The 17,129-nt window shown below is 38.4% G+C and overlaps 1 protein-coding gene across 2 annotated transcripts in view; it reads right to left on the bottom strand.

Annotated features, from left to right (window-relative positions):
- The window catches only part of prkcab (protein kinase C, alpha, b), a 105,665-nt gene that overhangs the window by 69,008 nt on the left and 19,528 nt on the right, over nt 1-17,129 (bottom strand). For both annotated transcript variants that reach the window (XM_081609978.1, XM_081609979.1), the window contains exon 3: nt 3,429-3,511. In XM_081609978.1, coding sequence (XP_081466104.1) covers nt 3,429-3,511 — 83 coding nt within the window. The remainder of the gene's footprint in view (nt 1-3,428; nt 3,512-17,129) is intronic.

The following is a 17,129-nucleotide window of genomic DNA, read 5'->3' as shown; positions in this document are numbered from 1 at the left end:
TCAGTAGCATGAGTAGATGCATCTGAGAGTGTCTTCTGCAGCACGGAGAGCTGCTCTGAGCACACAGCCAGAAGAGTTAAGTTATGTTTAATGCTTCTGAACTTTCAACATCTATTCACCCTGAACAATTCTGTATTTTTAAAAGAATGCAGAGTTACGGTCAGGATCTATATTCTCCACGACAAATATTTGTAAATTTTTGTTTCCAAATAAGATTCTGAAGACAACTTCAAATGCAAAATTTTAAATTTTTTTTGCAAAACCCTGCTTTATAGCCTCTGCTCTCTCAGACACTTGCTGTGACATTGCTTTTTAAAAACAATTAAAGACTGATAAGAAAGGCTAGAAAATGATCCATTTTAAAAGTTACTAATATGTCTTCATGTAGGTCCTCAAGAGAAATCGAAATAGTCCACAATGATTAGAAACAGGTCAAAGTTTCACAAAAGAAAGATACGAAATAAGCTGCAAAATTCTGATCTATGAATCTCTAAAGACATCATCAATTCTAAGAGAAGCTGCATTCATGTATCCTTACTCTGCTGCCTCCTTTCTCATTGCCAAACACAATATGAGATATTTTGAATGTACACGTGAAGGTCAATTTTATTTCCTTATTTAATCCCCAAGTATGCCTCTTTGTCATGTGGTGTAGAGGTTGAAATATTCCACTATAAATTGATACATAGCTTACAAAAGCCAGCATGTCTTTACTGTCAGGATTCTGGGGTGTTGTGTTTGCAAGGTCATTTATTTCCATCTCTGGTTGAGGTAGCTACTAGCAGGCGTCCACCGAAACGCAATTCATCCGTTCATTGGCTGGAGGGTGAGAGGAGCTGGCTGCCTGTTGACCTTCGTGGTAACACCAAGCGCTCTATGTTTTCTCCAGTGTTTTCCATATGTTCCCTGCCAAAACTAATGATCTGTTTGTACTCCTCTTTCAGTACAGCATACTAAAGTTTCCTGGTTCTCCGTCTGGATCACTGTTTCACGGCTGGCGACCTCAAGGCTCCTCTTCATCCTTCGCACTATCTGTCTGCCCTCCAACACTCTCACCACTCAACCTTCTGCCTTCTGCTATGATCTCTCGATCACTTACCTGCTCCAGGCCTTCTCTCTGCTCAGCTTGCTGCTTCTCTCCAAAACACTTACCTGCTTTAAGCCTCTGAGCTCTTCCCGCTCAGTCGGCTGCAAACCTCCAACGTTCTTCCCACGTCATCTGCTCCAAGCCTTCTGCTCTCCCTCTGGTCCAACATCTTGGAACCTCATCGGTTCTTCATTCAAACCTCCAAACAAGCCAACCACCCGGTCTCCACTCGTTCCTCCCTGGCAGACATTTCTTCCACCCTGCTCCCGATTCCCCGTGCCAACAAGATGCCGCTCTGGACCAAAACCATCTCACTGTTCATATTCTTGTAAAATAAACTATTTTAAAAGTTTTTTTTATTGTTCTTCTGGGAGTAATCTTGCATGTGGGTCAGAATCTTATCAAAAAACAAGACAGTCACAATTTTCAATTAACAGACCCAATATAAAAATTCCAATATATTCGATGAAACCATTTATCCAGGCGGTTGCAGACTCAGGGATACATGATATTTTTTTATACTAGTCAGAGATCTGCATTGATGCCAAAGATAATACATTAAAATATAAAATGCCAGCCTGCCTACCTGCATGCCCACATATCCATCCATCCAAATACACACACATATATAAACATGTATCTTTATCCTTTATCCTTTCCAACATTTGGCTTTTCTGGAAAGCAGCCTTCAAAAAATATCTGACATTGTCAAAAGCAGAACTAACAGATTTATTCAATAAAACCTTTAAATACTAATATTGATCTCTCACAATAGATAACCTTAAATTCACCTCAGCTTATTTATTGATCGCTTTTTAATGATCAATGTAATTGTTTGCTCCATTCTGCATTTAAACATCAAATGCAAATACCACTGAAGTCACATTTCTCACCCTAAATTGTATATTTTCTTAAACCATTTGCGCTCTTCTTCCTGCTATGATTTAACAGCAACAGAACACAAGTCAGTGATTCTTGAGAATAGGGATAAAATGGGTTTTGATTTTCCCATATTTTGTAAATTTATCTACCAACCTTGTGTATGCAAATATGACAAAATGTTTTGGAAATGTAAAGATGCTAAGGTGAAGGCTCCCAGTTGCAACATTTTTTTTTTTTTAAATTACATTTTTAATCGACCTGACCCAGAACTTTGTCATCAACATCTGACAAAAATCAATATAAAATTATTTTTAAAATACCCTATTAGTGATATTTTTACTCATTTTACAGACGAATGCTTCTCAAGAAACAAAATAAATATTATTTAAAACAAAAACAACAAGAGGTCCATCTAACGGAGTTGACAGTGCATGACGGAGTTGACACAGAACTGAAGGTGATGACAAACTAGTGAGTAAAAAGAAATACTTGATACATGTGTAGTAATGCAATTTATGTAAAATACATTAAAATGCACATTTAAGTGAGATTTGTCAACAATTTCACTGAAAGAGTCACAAAAACTCTGATGGAGTTGACATCTGACGGAGTTGACATCTGACGGAGTTGACGAAATGCCAAACAACCTCAATTTATATGATGTTATTCTGAAGGAGGCCATATTGCAGCTCATCAGGTCCATGAAATCTTTACATTATACCAAAATAAAGCTCTTATTTCACACAATTTCATCAAAGTTTTGTAAAATGTTAGTTATGGTGTTGACACATCATGGTAGTGATGAGCAACTTAGGAATAAAACAGAAGAAAAATCTAAAGAATAGCATAAGCTAACCAGAGCTAACCGACTACTATGTTTAAAATAAAAAAATATTCAGCAACACCAGGAAAATATACATTGTTGTGCTCACATGACCCAGGTTAGTTTAGTCAGATATTTGAAAAAATTAGATTTTGTGTATATTTTATTCAAATGTTGTGCTTTATCCATAGGACCCGTTTTGTCCCTATTCTCAAGAATCACTGAAGTAAATTCTAAGCTGTAATCACTGCGAGTTAAAAAAAATCGTGATGGTTCTATGCAGCAAGTGGCTGGCAGGGGGAAAAAAAACATGAAAGTCATTTTGCATTTATTCTTGATTGAGTTATTTTATTTGTTTTAGTGACAAAGAACCTGCAATAAATTTTGTTGGAAATGTGATTGAAAAACAAGCATAAGGTAGTGTGTCACTGAGAAGTTAAGGAAAAATGAATCCCAGATTTCACAATAGTTGGAAAGGAGGCTTTATGGTTTGCAAGGTGGCAAAATGTGAAATAAATGAAGTACTAGATAGCACTGTATCAGTTTGACACACATTTTATGTAAATTCACTTTTTAAATGAGAATTCTGACATCAATTGCAACAGCTGAATAAATAAACACAAAACATAAACTTACATCTGTGTCAGGACCCTTATCGGCACCAGGACAGGAGAAGCTGACAAACTCATGGCACCGTTTGTGGACCACAAAACAACAAACTGAAAAAGAGAAGTAGAAGGAAAACAAATAGGTATTTAGTCATCCTAATTCGTGAAACAAAATTGTGTTTCTGTCATCGTTCTCTTCTGTAATTATTAAAATAATTTTTAGATATTCGTCTGAAGTGGAAAATATCTGAGGACAAACAAACACAAAGTACTTTATCCTTGTTCTGCTTTATGTAAACTATTTAAGCAAAGAGTTTTGACAGGAGAGACAAACACTTAAGGAATGGCGGTAAGCCACTGATTGTGCAAGACTGTGATCATCAATCAACCTAAAACTGAGTTATATGAACACAACGAAGAAAAACCATAAAGACAAACAAATGCATGTGCACACCCACACTCACTCCCACATCGAAAAAAAAAAATGGCACATAATATTCAGTGTTCTACAGATATTGGCTGTTTGTAATCTGTTGGAGTTGATGGAAATGGTGTTATTATCTTCCACTGGACTGGGATACGTCTGACCAAAGTGCCACTCAGTGTGACATGACTGACATGGCACCTGACGCGTCTCAGTGTCAGCAGTGGTGACATTTGCATTGGGACCTCGCCGCAGATCCAGAGGGAAGAGCAAAAAAAACAAAACCCATGGACATCTGTGACAGCTTGCACACAAGCTGACTGTATTTTTCTCCGTCATTATCTGAAATTTGCCATTCTTTTCGTCTTTTTTTTTTATTATTCTCACACGATCAGTCTGCTGTGCTCTTTGTCAAGCTGCCTGCCTGTTCATGTGTGCTTTTGTGATGTCTCACCACAGAATACGTGTGGTTTCTGTGTTTCCCAGTGCCAGCTTAGTCACTGTTGCCAGACAATCTGACGGGTGCAGATGAAACAACAGAAAGAGGTTTACACAGAAGTCCAAGGACCAGTGGGGGGATTTCACAGACTCTGGGAAACAGTGGACCGACCGACCGACGGACGGATATATAATTGGAAGAATGGATTCACATTAGGACTTCTCAATATATAGTAAATGTATCATTATGGGAATATTGCAGTATGTAAAATCAATATACCAAAAACATTTTGCATTGCAATAACCTCTCGGTATAATCACATGTGGATGTGGAACTGCGACCATCAGGTCGTCCTTGCTACAGCCTACTTACAGTATGTGAATCATGAGTGTAATGACGGTTTTATTATACTCCATTTTAACCTCAATTTATCGGCAGTGCTCACAGTTCACTCCTTGCTATTGCTTGGTGTTGATCTCAGACCTGTTTGAGTGTCTCCCAATTAATTAAATGGAATGACTTGACACTGATCTCAGTTCAGAAGTACGAAGGGGTCAGTAAGAGGCATACACTGGAAAGGATAGATCTAGCTTTGGGCAGTGCGTGTTTTTGTCAGAGTCAGTGTGCGTGTTAGTAAAGCTTATCCAAGACGGAGACGATATCTCTCCGTGGCTAAAATCCCTGGCGTCGCCTTTTGACTGAATGCATGCCCAATGAATCGCACACAAATCTAAAAGCAGTGTTAAGAACATAAGAGCCAATGTAGTGCAATGACTGAACAGAAGAGACTCTGCAAACTGATGTTTGGTCACAATCAGGGAATCCACCCCTATCAAAAAAAAGGGGGGAAAAAAACATCACAAAAATAGGTTGAGTTTTATTTATGGTATTGTGACAAAATACAATTATTAAAAAATTTAACATTTTTTTCAGGCTTGTAACTCTCATTAGTTTGGAGAGTCATCAACAAATAACACAGCGGTTATGGGAAAAAAAGGAAAAAAATTGATACTTTATCCAATGAGTAGAAAGAAGTCAGGGGATCTGTAATTTAAATGGGGCAGCTCGAAGAACAAATTTGCACATTCCCCTGAGCATTAAAGGGTTCAATGGAGAGTCCAGTCTTCTTGAAATTTACTACAGATTTGTTTGGCTTCTTGTGACAAAAACTATGATTCAACAGCGTAATTCTTAGAAGTATCCATAGTGAAAGTATTCCCATTTCTGACCAGTATTTTACTCTGATCCACACAGGCAGGGGTCAAAAATATAGAAGTGGTAGATGGAATCAGCCAAAATTCTAACTTTTCTACAAATATGAAGGAAAGGTAATAGTAATTTATTGGATGATGCAATAAATATGAGATTTGGGTGTAAAAATAAGTGTGAGGTATACTTGTAAGCTACTTTTCCTACAAAACTGAAGCTTGGTGTAAGTGTGCTTTCCATTTTATAGTTTTTGTGGTTTAAAAACCACAAAAAGAGATGACTGTGATTTTTTGTTTCCTGCATTCAGAAGATTTAGGTTGTCTGGATCAAAAATATAATACTTGTCCATTAGAATGACGAATTGCTCTCTAGACTTTACCCAAAATTGAGAATGATTTCTGTCATAACTTTAACACACTAACAAATAAAAGACGCAAAACAAAAAAAGGGAAATTGCACAGAACTTTAAAAAGTGCTTGCTAAAATAATCGATTAAACTGAAACTTCAAAACTGTTTGACTCCAGAATTTTAAGACACATTTCTTAATTCAGAATTGCAAAAAAAAAAAAGATCTAAAACTATTTTAAAACTTTTTGATAAAACCTTTGTTGCTTTGTTAGTACTCATATTCTTGTCCTATTTTTCATCCAGAATGTGACACTTCACAGTACCTGCAGCCTCTGCAGAGGATCCAGTTGTGCCGAGCGGCAGAGCATTGGCAATCCAGTGACACACAGACACATTCTCTGGGGATATTATGATTAATTACTATGTTCTTTGTTTCGCCTGCTTAATTACACAACCACACAGATAAGGAGCTTTGACATTATAAAGCAGCTTACACCACAAGTACACTGCTGTGTGGCGGACCACAGTAAGCACATAATAACACTTCGACTGGAGAATGTTTCACACATACTCTTACAAATGTGGTCATGTTACTTCCCCAGAGAGTGTATTTAGACCGTTTTATCTAGTAATCAACAGAGTCGCTATTAATAGAACTGCGTTGCGCTGGGGATTCAGCGAAACAACTTGAGACAGATCCTTGGTCGATTTGGATCTCCCAGAGTGCATCCAAACATTCAAAGAGGACGGCTTTGGTCTGAGATTCATGGGAAGAAAATGGAGCAAAGGAAGTAAAATCTTGAACAGATTATTTTTGCGGAGAGGGCTGCAGGGTTAGTCTCGAGACAAATGCTTCATAAAGAGTTGTTAGACAGAAGTTGGGCGACAGGTTTTTACCACTGCTGTTTCTGTGCTCTTTTGGATGTTCATTCAAACACAAAGAAAAGCTTCCTTCGCCCCACCCCCCAAGAAGGCAGGTGATTGTGGAAAAATGTTCTACCCCCCGCCAGCAGCCACCCTTTTGGTCTTTTTGATGTAGATTTTCTGTCATTTAAAGCACAGAAAAATGGCAGAGAAGAAGGGGAGGGGAGCGGTGAGAGAGGTGCATTGTCCTCTCTTGGTTATTTTTAGGCTCGATTCTGGCCGGGGCTGGAACAGAGTGTACTGAACCCCGGCGTTGTGGAGATGTGAGGGAAGACATTTCCTCTCTACACCTTGCCAGTGGACACTAAAAATACACAGGCAACATACGCTGTGCAAACACAACAACACGTCTGAAGCCGGTATACATGGGAAAGCGTGATGGATGATGAATGAAAACCGTTTCTGCCATCAGCCTGTATCCGTTCGGAAACAAACTAATGGAAAGAGGGCAAAGTAGCCGTGGAAAGAACAATACAGGTGCAGTGTCCTGTCTGTGTTAAGTTCTTGTCCTATTTTGACAGAGTTTGAAGGTCTTAAAGAAACTACATCCATGTCTGGTATACGATCCTAATCTTTTCTACAAGCCTTCTGCTCTTATTTAATCTTAACTCAAAAATCTGGTACGTCGTCTTTTACAGATAAGCCTTGATTTGCTTCCTTATCTCTATTCTGGGATCAGGTGTATAGCAGAGTGCCTCTGTAGTGCAATAAACAATGCACACACTTTTTACCTTTTGTAAAGTTCCCAATGCCAAAGTTTTGAACTTTTTAAATGTGCCAAAATGTGTCAAGATGGATGACATTTTTTAATGTGTACCCCAGTGCTAGGGGAGAAAAAAATATTTTTGTTGCATTTAAATATTTAAGATAATCAGCCAATCAGCCATGGCAAAGTTAATATGAAACATAACAGATTTAATTTATTAAGGAAAATGCTATTCAACCCAACAATCTCTGTAAATCACAATTTTTTTGAGCAATTTCATTAGCCACAAAAAATTTGCCACCCATTAGCCACACCCGGACTTGTTGAATCAACAAATCACTTGCAAAAGACCAATCTGGCAAGATAAAATAGCTTAAACAATTTTAAAAAGAATTCCAGCAACCCTTGATCTGAGGAACTTTAAGAACAGATTAGAAACAAAGTTACTGGCATAAATCGGTCTGGAAGAATATGCAACGGCCTGGCCACAGCCTCCAAACATCCCAAATTAGAGACATTATCTACAAATGGAGAAAACATGGAACAGTGGAGAATCTTCCTGGGTAGCTAAAGACAATTGCTCCAAAAGCAAATTAACAACTCCAAGAGATCACAAAAGAACATAAAGCACAGCAGACCTCAGGTGCCTCAGTTAAGGTCAGTATTCAACATTAAATAATAAGAATGAGACCGGGAGAAAACGGCATCCATAGAAGAGTTACACAACCAAAAGTACCGCCGACTAAAGGAACACAAAGGTTTAAAAAAAAATTGGTAAAATATTCTATAGATTTAAGTTACAAAAGTGAAGCTTTTTAAAATGCTTCGGTTACATTGAGTGTGAAACTAACATTTCAGCATTGAGGCTTGATGATAGAGAGCACCCTGCAATGACTTATCTGAAGTCCTGGTGCGAGGAGTTTGTTTCTCATGAGACAACCCACTACCACTTCCACTGAATCCTTTAGCTCAGACCAAGCAGGTAGGAGTCCCATATTGCGTTCTGCGTCTTTAATTGTTCCGATAATATTCTCCGGTAGAAAGCTTCCATCAGTGGTAAAATATAGCAACAATCTCTCTATTATGCTTAGATTGATGGTAATTGTGAGTTTTGGGAGAAAGCAGTATTGGAATCATTTTCTTGACATAAATTTTAAACTAAATGCTCGGAGAATGTTTATTTGTATTCCAATGTACTTGCATGTACCAAGCTTATTAAAATTAGAAAATATGCATACGTTTTTTAGAGTGACGTTCTTGTTTTGCTGAGTAAAATGCAGAAACGGAATCTGTGAGTGATTCAAAAACACTTCCATTAAAGTGAATCCTACTCCACTGTTTACAACACTCAACACATTAAGCAGCCCTTAAGCAGAGTAGTCATCCCAGCTCAGCAGATAATGATGGAAAGTCAAGTAGTATTTTCTCATCAAGTTGTTTCACCCCCTATGTGCACTGCACAGAGCAGCTTAAAAACTGTGTGGAGAAAACATTAAATGTTACAGGAAAGTGTAACTCCAGGAACGCTAAAAACATTTTTATTTTTTTTTAACCTAAAATCTGTATTCACTGAACTGTAATATTATTCCACATAAAGATAGTCTAGGGAAAATGTACACCAAAGCTGTTTGCACAGGATTTTAGCAGGAAAGTAGCAGCCATATGCTGTTATCACAGTGCTGCTCTATAATAGCAGGAGAAAGAGGTTTGGAGGTGTGTGTTTACCCAACACCAAGACGCAAAGTCATCAGCAGTGGGTTCATTTATTCATCATGGCAGAATTATAAAGTGTTCTTCAACGATTTTTGGCTAATATACTACACTAAAACGATTATTTGCCATTGGAAACCACAAGCTCATAATCTTCCCACAAATGGGCTGTGAAATCCTCAGAGCTTCAACTCGGATCTCAGTTAGCAGCCACAAGTGAAAGTTCATATCCGTAAACTTAGAATATAGTGAACAAGTACAGCTTGTTTGTGAGGGTTGAATGGACCAAGCTTTCTCTAGAATGATGACAAACTCATTTCATTGCCTCTGAAGTTGCTGAAACATAGTGACTGCCATACATGCATTCACAATTTAGCTTAATCTCATAGTAATGAGGTGAAGTCTGTGATATATTATGTTCTGTCACAAAAGAGAACAATATTGTCAACATTGTATGCAATAACTCCTACTGCTATCACAATTTGTTTGTCTTGTTTGCTTTGACTCCAGCTTCATATTGGGCTTAACAAGAAAGGTCATTGAATTCAGTCAAAATGAATTCCTCTGTAGCTGTTTGTTATACCATAAACATAAAAAATACATCAACTAATCTGAAAGCAAAGTCAGTTCACCTTCAAATTTGTCCTCAAGAAAAAAAAATTGATCAAGCATTGGTGTCTAAAAGCTGTGGCAACACAAAAGCAGACCAAGCTGCTTTGACGTAGCTCAATATCCAGAGAGTGTCTGTCCTCTTCCCACCACCTTTGGGAGCTGAAGTGCATGTGTGGCATATTGCAGCTACAACAAAGGGGCTGGAAATTCGATTTCACCTCATACATTCAATTATGCATGTTGTGGGCACATAAAGGACAGAAACAGGGCCATAAGGACACAAAGATTTCAAGCAGTGAATGTGCAACCTTGATAGCAACAAACAAGCCATTTGTAAAGCCCAAAGATGCCAACTTTAAGAAAAGAAACAAGAGTAGAGATTAAAATCAGAGATACAAAGAAGTGAGATTTGATAAGCAACAGTCAGAGCGCATTTCTTTCTCTTTTTGTGACACAAAAAGAGAAATTGTGATTTCTCCTTTTGTGTTATTGTGGTTGTTGGAACATTTCACTTGTGTGAAATGTTCCAACAATCACAATTGTTCAACACAAAGCAGCAAAACAGCTCCTCAAACACACACCTGCTTTATGCTCAGTTTATATGGAAGATTACATATCTCAGTAGGGATGAATATACGAGTCGAGTTTAAATGGAGTCCAAGGTGAATTTGGCCTTGTGATGTTTGATCTCAGTGCCAGGTGGACCCAGCCCGTCCCTATTCACACAGCTCTGCGGGATGACAGGTGATGGCAGATATCCCTTTGGCTCGGAGCCTCCTCAGATCTCTGTTTGATTATACATGTCTGAATGGCTCGCTACTGCAAACACAGACAGCGGCGATGCGGTCCCCGGGGGAAGAGTTCATCTGTTTCACATATTATTACTTACATCTCTCACTTTCACACCAAACACTTCACAGCAGCAGACATGCAAAATGTGTAGTGTGTCACTTGTAAGGCTTGTAAGTGATGATTATCTTCCCCCAAATTGTTACCTTGTGGTTTAAAACAACATGTAAAATGTTAGCAGGCCTAAATAGCACAGATATCGCAATCAAAATATGTGATCACAGCCTCATTCTTACAATGTTTAAATCTTCCTTTACTTTGTCTTTTTCTTGACTTTTTTTCAGAAAAAAACTGCTGATTCTTAGATGGTTTTGATGAATTGAAAATGAAGATGAAATTTTAGATGGATGCATTCATTTAACATTTATTTTAATGGTTAACACGTTATCTTTGTTAATACAGGTCTTGTAAATGATGGTGTGCAAGTCATCATTACAAATAGCTTCTTTAACTCCAGTACGCCTATCTAGTGTACACAATTGCCTAGAGTAGTTCATTGATTTGTTACTATGAATGCACCAAAGGCTTCTTAGAGAACATGCCATGGAGCAATGACCAACCAATCATCTGGAAATAAAAAAATTGTACGGAACACCTGCAAACCTACAAAGACAAGGTCGTTCAGCTAAACTGTGAATTAACCAAAGCATTATGCAGCCAAGATCCCCATTGTAATTCTGAAAGAGCTGCAAATATCCGCAACTCAGTTGAGAGGATCTGCCGAAAGGAAAACAATTTGATAGGCACTCAACAAATCTGACTTTAACGGAAGGGTGGCAAGAAGGAAGCCCGGTGTTGAAAAAACACAGCAAGAAATCCAGTTGAAAGTTTGCTATCAGACAAGTAGGGAATACAGTTAACATGTGGAAGAAGGTCCTCTTGTCAGATGAGTACAAATTTGAACTTTTGACCTGCATGTACATGCAATCTCCACTGAGGAACATCCTCATGCCGTGGGGATACATTTCATCAGCAACGAAATCGAAGCTGATCAGAGCTGATGGAAAGATGAATTGAGAACACACAGGGCAATACTGGGGGGAAAAAACTGCTAGAGGCTGTAAAAAACTTGAGACTGGAATGGAGGTGCACCTTCCAGCAGGACAACAAATCCTAGACATAGGATTCATGTTAGAATGGCACAATCAAAGTCAACACCTAAATCCATCTTAGACTCTGTGATATGACTTAGGAAGTTGTTGTTCGCTGATGTTTTACAGTTTTCCAAAAACTTTTCCTAGAAGGCACATGTTCAGATTCAAAAAGGCTACTGTCTGGGCAAACAAACAATCTAACTTACTATCAAGGTATAATGAAAGACAGACAGTTGTACTCACACAGAGCCATGCCTCCCGTGGTATTAATGGTATTTGTAATAGGAAATGTCCACAGGTGGGACAGGATCAATTATTCCAAAATACAGGTGGGAGTTTTTGACTGCCAGGCATCTCTGAGTCACACAGGGGAAAAAGTGATACTCCTTCATGAATTACATATGACTCCTGGCGCGCACACACACACCACAGGTTTGTTTATGCACACACATAAACACATATGTGAACTCACCTTGCCACACATTTAGAGCTTGCACACTGACATATGCACATAAAGGCACACAGATGCCAAAGCTCATTCATTTTTCACAGGCAGACCTGCAGTAGCGTGCGCATAAGCACACTCGGTTCTACCCGAGCCCTCCTGCTTTTTCACTGTCAGATGATGCTAAGACCAGCCAGCGAACACACCAACTTCGTCTGGGTCTCTCATCTCATCTTCACACACACACCCAGCCAGTGATGAATCACCTGTAATGGTCTGCCTCAGATCCCCCTCTGTCCATGTATCAAGTGTCAGAATCGTAGTAATGTAATGTGTCTGTCTAACTGCAGTCTGTGCAGAAGTTTACGGCTGACACTGCTGCACACTGACAGGACCAAAGTAGACTTTACAACAGACTGACTACGAGTGGGTGGTGTGAGCGTGTGCACACACACACACACACACACACACACACACACACACACACACACACACACACACACACACACACACACACACACACACACACACACACACACACACACACACACACAGTCTACTGCCAGAGGTCAGAGATTTCTTTACAATGACTTCTTTTTGTACAGCCTACACACAGACGGGGCGATCAGGCAAAAGGCAAAGGTCATGACAAACCTCGAGTCTGCTGCCTGGGGAAGGGCTGGAACTGCACATCAGCATCAGAACATCTTCTGCTCCTGCAGCAATGTTAGTCCTAGACACATTTTCAAATATTCATCTTTTGTCACTTTTTACCATAAAAAATTTACTGGTTTTTTTTTTTATATTAAAATTAAAAATGTAAGTATTTGCAAAAGAAAATATAACAACTGAAACAGCAACAGTAATTGATTATACTTTAGGGAAATAAAAAACTGTGGGTTATGTAAGATAGAAACAACTGGACTGTATATGTCCCTGCTGGCGATTGGTTTGGTGAAGCTACAGATGCTGCAGGCTGCAGTACCAGCTGGAGCACCGAGCAAAATGTGGCATCTAAGCAGGTTGGCGTGATTATACTGGTATGCAGCGGCTTATTTTTCTTTAACCTTAAATAGTGCACTATGATTTTAAAAAAATTAGATTTAAAATTTTGGAAAATAGTGCATCATGCCAAAAAAACAAGGACTGGAAATGAGATGTGGATCTTTTAATGGAGGCTCAAATGATGTGCTAATTGAAGTAAACATATTTAAAGCAACAAATGTCTTTGATATTCAACAAAAGAGACTGTAAAAAGAGAGACTGGATGGAGTGAAATGACCCAAAACGTGTCCATTCACGACATGCCTCTTTCTTGGAAATGTTATCAAAATAAAATCTCTGTAAATCCTGTGATGAGGGGATTTACAGAGCTCTACAAATGTATGCTATAACAACAACCATCAGTGTATTTTACTGGGATTTTAGAAGATACATCGACACCATACAGTGCATAATTGTACAATGAAAGAAAAAGTACAGATGGTTTCAATGTTTTTTTATAAATAAATAAAGGTGATGTACGTTTTTGTTCACCTCTGCTTGGTCTATACTATATAGAACCAGATTTTGCTGCAGTTACAGCTGCAAATCTGTTTATGTGTTCCCTATGTGGTGTCTGTAAATACAAATACAGGCAAGATTTTAAACTTTGCAATTATAACATCAGAAAATGTAGAGCGGATTAAGAAGAATTCATTTTAAAAAAATGCAAAGTAATGCATATGTGCAGAGGTTGTTTCAGACATGACAGAAAATGATGTGGAGCAATTCCTGGGGATACAATCTGGGATAGAATAAGTTTAAAAATCAACCTCTCATTTAAAACTTGAGTTTTATGTTTTTTTATATACCTAATGCTTATGGCAGTGCTATAAGGAGGCAGCACTAAAGCTTAAATTATAATTTAGCATTTTAATTATATTAACTCCTTGCTCTACTCTCTTCTGTTTAATTTTTGCCTCAACGTGAGCATCACAGCTAATAACCTTTCCTTCTCTATAAAAAGCATCAAAGATTCCCTGCTGTTCAGTGACTGTCAAATTGGCGTCAGTGACAAATGCATGATGACATGGCAACTGACTCAAAATATATTCTCCAGGTAGCAAAATGGCAGAAGACTTTAGCTTTAACACGACCTTTGAGTGCAACTCCCCATAGCTTTGGTTAAGAAGCATTAATCATGGTGAAGTTAAATATGCATAAATTATTTCTCTCCCTACTGTGATGGGAGAGTCATAGAAAATTAAGCTCAGGATTGCTGGGCTTCTGTGAATATTAAACAGCAGGTTGGAGAAAAGCTTTGAATGCCAATTTATTTGACTGCATCTCAACTTATATGTGCAGATGCAGTAGATACATTTCAGTTTATGACAACACTCTACGGCTTAAGGAATTGTTCACTAGCATTTAAAAGTTAAATTAAACTGAGAGGCAAGAGAAAAGGGCAGAGTGGAGGGAAGACAAACGAAAAGGAAGATAAGATGAAAGCTACCGAAGCACAGAACATTTAGAGGCTTCCGTTTTTGTCTTGTTTTACTGAGCTGATGAGCCGCCTTTGAGTCAGCTGGGGTCAGCAAAGAAGACAAGAGCAGAGTGGACAGTTCTCTCTGTGAGGTCTGCAGTCGTGAGTCTGCTGCGGCTCACACACACACGCACGCGCACACACAAGCATGAATTTATACACGAACAGGACATCAGCAGATAAATGCAAACAGCCCAGATGTGCAAATCTTGGATTAAACTGACAGATGGACACTTACACATGCACAGACTTGTCAAAGGTGCAGACATCAAAAAATATTTCTCACTTACACACATACAGTGGTGGGAAAATATATTTTTCTCGTTGTAAATTTCTTGACATTTTTTTGTCACACTTTTCTTTCATATCATCAAAAAAATTCAATATCAGACAAAGATCAACGGCGTCTCTATGCAGCTTGTCCACTTCCGATACGATACCGATATTGGAACTTTGAGTACTGGCCGATACTGATATTGACCCGATGTGATAAAAATCAAACATACTTTGTTACTTACTTTGCAGTGTGCAACGTTAGAAATGGCTTGATCAAGTGATACTAGTCAAAGAATATAATTTGATATTGACAATACGAATGAGAACAACTGACCCATTTATTATTAATCAATGAGTCTGCATGCGGGAAACATGCACTGGTGGAGATTTATGCTAGGGAAGAATAAATGCTGGAGTGGGGAGCTTCTATCGGTGTCCTTTTATTTGAGATTTTAGATGCAGGCCGATATAATCTGAAACTCATTTTTAGCAGATATCAGAGCAATATCAGATATCAATACCGGTTCAGGGCACCCCTAACAAAGATAACCTGAATACATAAACACAATAGATAAAAGTTTTATGAACCAGTGTGAAAAACTAATTGCCAGGGTGAAACACTACACAGAAACTACATACTCCGGCTTTAAAATTCCTGTTCGGTACAATTTCAGTTGTAAGAAACTAACAAAAAGTGGTCACCATGGAACTGATAAGAGATTCGGTCTGATTTTTAGAAAGAATACACTGATAAAGCTACAAACTGGATGGATGAGGTGACTGTGGTGACAGAGGGTAGGGATAAAAAATTTTCAGTCTCATTCTTATTGTTGAATCTTCAATATTAAACATTAACTGATGCGAGAGAAAACAGATTTTTGTTTTCTTATGTGGTCTTAATCTAGTCTTGAAAAAAAATATTTGATAATCTGAACATTTGGTAGCTTTCCAAGGCACATCTCAGCCTAAGCTCCTCTGTGTGAAGTGTATCTCAATCACGCAAAAGCTGCAGAAGCTCACATAAAGACACTTGTGGTATTGAGGTCCAAGAGGTTCAAGTCAGAAATCCTGGCCACTAAAGCAGCCTATACACTGTAGTGTTGCTTCAGCCTCCTTATTGCTGATTAATGGCACTTGGCTGGGGAGAGGGAAGGGAGAGGGGCATGACTCTTATCATTTACTGGGCATTTCAGCGTTTGGCTAATTGGCCTAGTTAATCCACGCGCCTGCATCCATCCCTGGGTAGAGCGATTAGTCAGCCTTACGAGTCCATGGCTCACATAACATTTGGAGCTGAGAAAGCGGAAGGAAACCCAAAAGGCAGTAGCTGTGGAGGAAAGGCATTTTGTGATTTCTGCAGTACGCTTTCAATTAAACCCCGCTACCTTCACCAAATCCTCCAAATTTCTAATGATGTACTGTGTTGTCTGTAAGCTACCTAATTTAGTTTCACCAACAATGACTTATCTGGACAAGGGAAACCAGATCATTCTGATAAACACACATCAGAAGGGGGTTTAAAACCCTTTAACAAAGATAGTGGATCTACCTCTATGTGTGAACGGATAAAGATGACAAAACCTAAGCAAATGGCACAACCTTTTCCATTTTCATCTAACTGCCGAGTTCAACTTCTTTACCACTCTGTGTCAGTGAATACCTCATGACCTTTACTGTGCAGATAGGAGTAGATGTCAAAAGGCTGGAAAAGCACAGAGTTGCCATTTAAACTAGAATAAAACCACAGTATATTCATTACAATGAGCTGGTCTTCCTCAGTGGGTGGCTTACCGGTCAGCCTTGTAACATTAGCTAATTTTAGCTTGCTAAAAGCTGTACTCAGTGTTCATCTATAGAACACATTTCTGAATGTATTTGAATCTAGCAGTGAATATTGTTTTTTACTTTGTGTGATAATTAATGTTACAGCCACACAAATGGGGTAATGTTTAATCACACTGCTACAATACATCATTGTAAATTTTGTTTTTTTTTAAATATAGGATTTCATTAACATACTAACAATTGGTTGTTGTTTAGAGTTTTACATAATCATAACACTGTATTCTAAAAGAAGCGTGCACAGTTTACATTACACTGTTATGCGTTTTACTTGATTTAATCTGTCTGTTTTTTGAGTTACCTCTGTGCCAGCTGCTGCAGTCCTT

The sequence above is a fragment of the Poecilia reticulata genome, chromosome 8 (assembly GCF_904066995.2).
Source record: "Poecilia reticulata chromosome 8, P_reticulata-male-v2, whole genome shotgun sequence".
NCBI classification, from domain to species: domain Eukaryota; kingdom Metazoa; phylum Chordata; class Actinopteri; order Cyprinodontiformes; family Poeciliidae; genus Poecilia; species Poecilia reticulata.
The sequence above is the reverse complement of the archived record's forward strand: the minus strand, read 5'-3'. Positions and strand labels throughout refer to the sequence as shown.